The sequence below is a fragment of the Neophocaena asiaeorientalis genome, unplaced genomic scaffold, assembly GCF_003031525.2.
Source record: "Neophocaena asiaeorientalis asiaeorientalis breed wild unplaced genomic scaffold, Neophocaena_asiaeorientalis_V1.1 scaffold87, whole genome shotgun sequence".
NCBI classification, from domain to species: Eukaryota; Metazoa; Chordata; class Mammalia; order Artiodactyla; family Phocoenidae; genus Neophocaena; species Neophocaena asiaeorientalis.
The window spans coordinates 583,258-585,869 of record NW_020175432.1 but is presented as its reverse complement, the minus strand read 5'-3'; the positions used below and the strand labels follow the sequence as shown (position 1 = coordinate 585,869).

The 2,612-nt window shown below is 48.9% G+C and overlaps 1 protein-coding gene across 1 annotated transcript; it reads left to right on the top strand.

Annotated features, from left to right (window-relative positions):
- Positions 1 to 1,465: 1,465 nt before the first annotated feature.
- LOC112414794 (olfactory receptor 10T2-like) lies at positions 1,466 to 2,394 on the top strand. The gene is made up of 2 exons (XM_024767461.1): positions 1,466 to 1,977; positions 2,037 to 2,394. The coding sequence occupies exons 1-2, from the start codon at positions 1,466 to 1,468 to the stop codon at positions 2,392 to 2,394; spliced, it is 870 nt and encodes a 289-aa protein (XP_024623229.1).
- Positions 2,395 to 2,612: the final 218 nt, after the last annotated feature.

The window sequence follows — 2,612 nt, the reverse complement described above, 5'->3', positions numbered from 1 at the left end:
CTTCAACACACCCTGAAAGGGTTCAGGGTGGAGATCAGGAATGAGGCTCTCTGTGCTCTGGGAAAACTGACAGAACAGCCCTTCAGATAGTTAGATATTTTCAGGAGAGATTTTTTTTAAAATAAATTTATTTATTTTATTTATTTATTTTTGGTTGCACTGGGTCTTTGTTGCTGTGCACAGGTTTTCTCTAGTTGCAGCGAGTGGGGACTACTCTTCGTTGTGGTGTGTGGGCTTCTCATTATGGTGGCTTCTCTTGCTGCAGGGCATGGGCTCCAGGCTTGCGGGCTTCAGTAGTTGCAGCACACGGGCTCAGTAGTCCATGGGCTCAGTAGTTGTGGCTCGCAGGCTCTAGAGCACAGGCTCATTAGTTGTGGCACACAGGCTTAGTTGCTCCACGGAATGTGGGATCTTCCCAGACCAGGACCCCAACCCGTGTCCCCTGCATTGGCAGGCGGATTCTTAACCACTGCACCACCAGGGAAGCCCCAGGAGAGACTTTTATGAACCCAATTTCTTGCATCTTCCCATACTTAGAAAAGCACTAAAATCATTAACTAAAATAACTGTGCCTTGTGACCAGCAGTAATTTTCTACGAAGAGGTGTGCTTGATGGTATATCCCCTTCTCCAGAGTTACATATATGCTGACCTGCCCCCCACCTCTTCGGAGCAGTTGCTCAGAGCTCTCTGAGAGGCTGTCTCCTGGTCTATAGTCCTCAGTAAGTCCCCAAATAAAGCTGAAACTCACAGCTCTCATTTTGTGTGTTTTTATTTCAGCCAAAACTTTGATAATACACTTTTATTGTCTGTCTCCCTTCCCCACTCCATCACCCATGGCTTTGGAGATGAGGCAAGGATTATTTAGAGACTCTAAGAGCTGTAATAATTATGTGACATGATAGAGATGCTGAATATGGCTACAGTGGTAATCATATTACAATATATCAACGTATCCCAAGCCCTGGTGACCACCATTTTACTCTTTTTTTTTCTTTTTTTTAACAAATTTGGCTTTTAGGTTCCACATATAAGTGAGATCATACAGTATTTTTCTTTCTCTGTCTGACATCATACTTGGCATGATGTCCTCAAAGTCCATCTATATTGTCGAAAATGGCACTATTGCCTTCTTTCTCACCACTGAATAATATTCCAATGTGTCTACATACCAATCTTCTTTATCCATTCATCTGTTAATTGGCACTCAGGTCATTTCCATATCTGTAATTTTCTCGTCTGTTGAAGAGCTGCTAGCTGGGTGATATGAGGAAAACAGTGACCTCATTTCTGAGTCTCTCTTTCCTTTTTTCTTTTTTTTGTAAAACAGGGATGATTATCCTATCTCACTGGTATCTGTTGCTTAGCAGAGCCTTATTAAGTTGTCCTATTCCATTTCCTCTGCTTTCTCTTCTCAGGTTCCTGAGAAGCAGTAGGAAAATGCCACCTGGCTGGTGACGGAGTTCATGCTGGTGGGTTTCTCCACCTTCTCAGGCCTGAGGACCACCCTCTTTGCACTGTCCTTCCTCACATACTTGGTTACCCTGAGTGGCAATGTCACCATCATCACCATCATACATGCGGATCGGACCCTTCGCACTCCCATGTACCGCTTCCTGGCCATGCTGTCCCTCTCTGAGACCTGCTACACGCTGGTCACCATCCCCAATATGCTGGCTTATCTGCTCATGGAGAGTGGAGCTATCTCCATCCCTGGCTATTGGGCTCAGATGTTCTTCTACCTGGGCCTGGGATGCAGCCACTGCTTCCTCCTTACCCTGATGGGTTACTACCGCTGCGTTGCCATCTGTCATCCCCTGCGTTATTGGGTGATCATGAGACCCACAGTTTGCCTCTACCTGGGAGCCCTGGTTTTCTACTTCGGGTCCTCGGTGGCCTTGATCGAGACCAGCCTGATCGTCTCCTCGCCCTTGTGCCCCAGCGAACGCGTGGAACACTTCTTCTGCGACATCACGCGGTCCTGAAGCTCAGCTGCAAGGGGAGTGCCGGCAAAGCGCTGGCATTCTTCTTCCTGAGTATCCTCGTGGTGCTGGTCTCCTTCCTCATCCTCCTCTCCTACACCTTCATTGTGGCCGCCCTCCTGAGGATCCCCTCAGCAGCCGGCCGGCACAAGCCCTTCTCCACCTGTGCGGCCCACCTCACCGTGGTCACTGTGCATTTTGGCTGCGCCTCCATCATCTACCTGAGGCCTGAGTCCAGAGGGAACCCGGACCAGGACCGCCTGGTGGCTGTGTTCTACACGGTGGTGACACCGCTGCTGAACCCGGTGGTACACACTCTGCGTAATAAAGATGTGAGGGTGGCATCGAGGAGGACCCTGGAGCGAGGCCGCGGAGTTTTAAAAATAAGCACTCGTCCTAAGTTCCGGCTCTAGCTTTTTCATGAACACTTGCCCTGCCTGACACTCAGTTCCCCCACCTGGAAAACAGAGGCCACTCCCATAACCTTAAATGAAGTAGCCTGGGTGAGGCAATTTACAAACAGTGCCTGAGACCCAGCATGAACTCCGTAAAGGCTGCCCTTTCCCTTCGTCTTCACTTCTTTGACTTTGCTGGGTTGCAAGGCGGTCTGCAGCGCATCATGGTCACTAGT

Bases quoted from the DNA above. Each gene is read 5' to 3' on its own strand.
- LOC112414794 (XM_024767461.1), top strand. From the start codon at position 1,466: ATGCTGGTGGGTTTCTCCACCTTCTCAGGCCTGAGGACCACCCTCTTT. The intron at 1,978-2,036 runs GTCCTGAAGCTC...CTTCTTCCTGAG, and splicing joins TTCTTCTGCGACATCACGCG to TATCCTCGTGGTGCTGGTCT.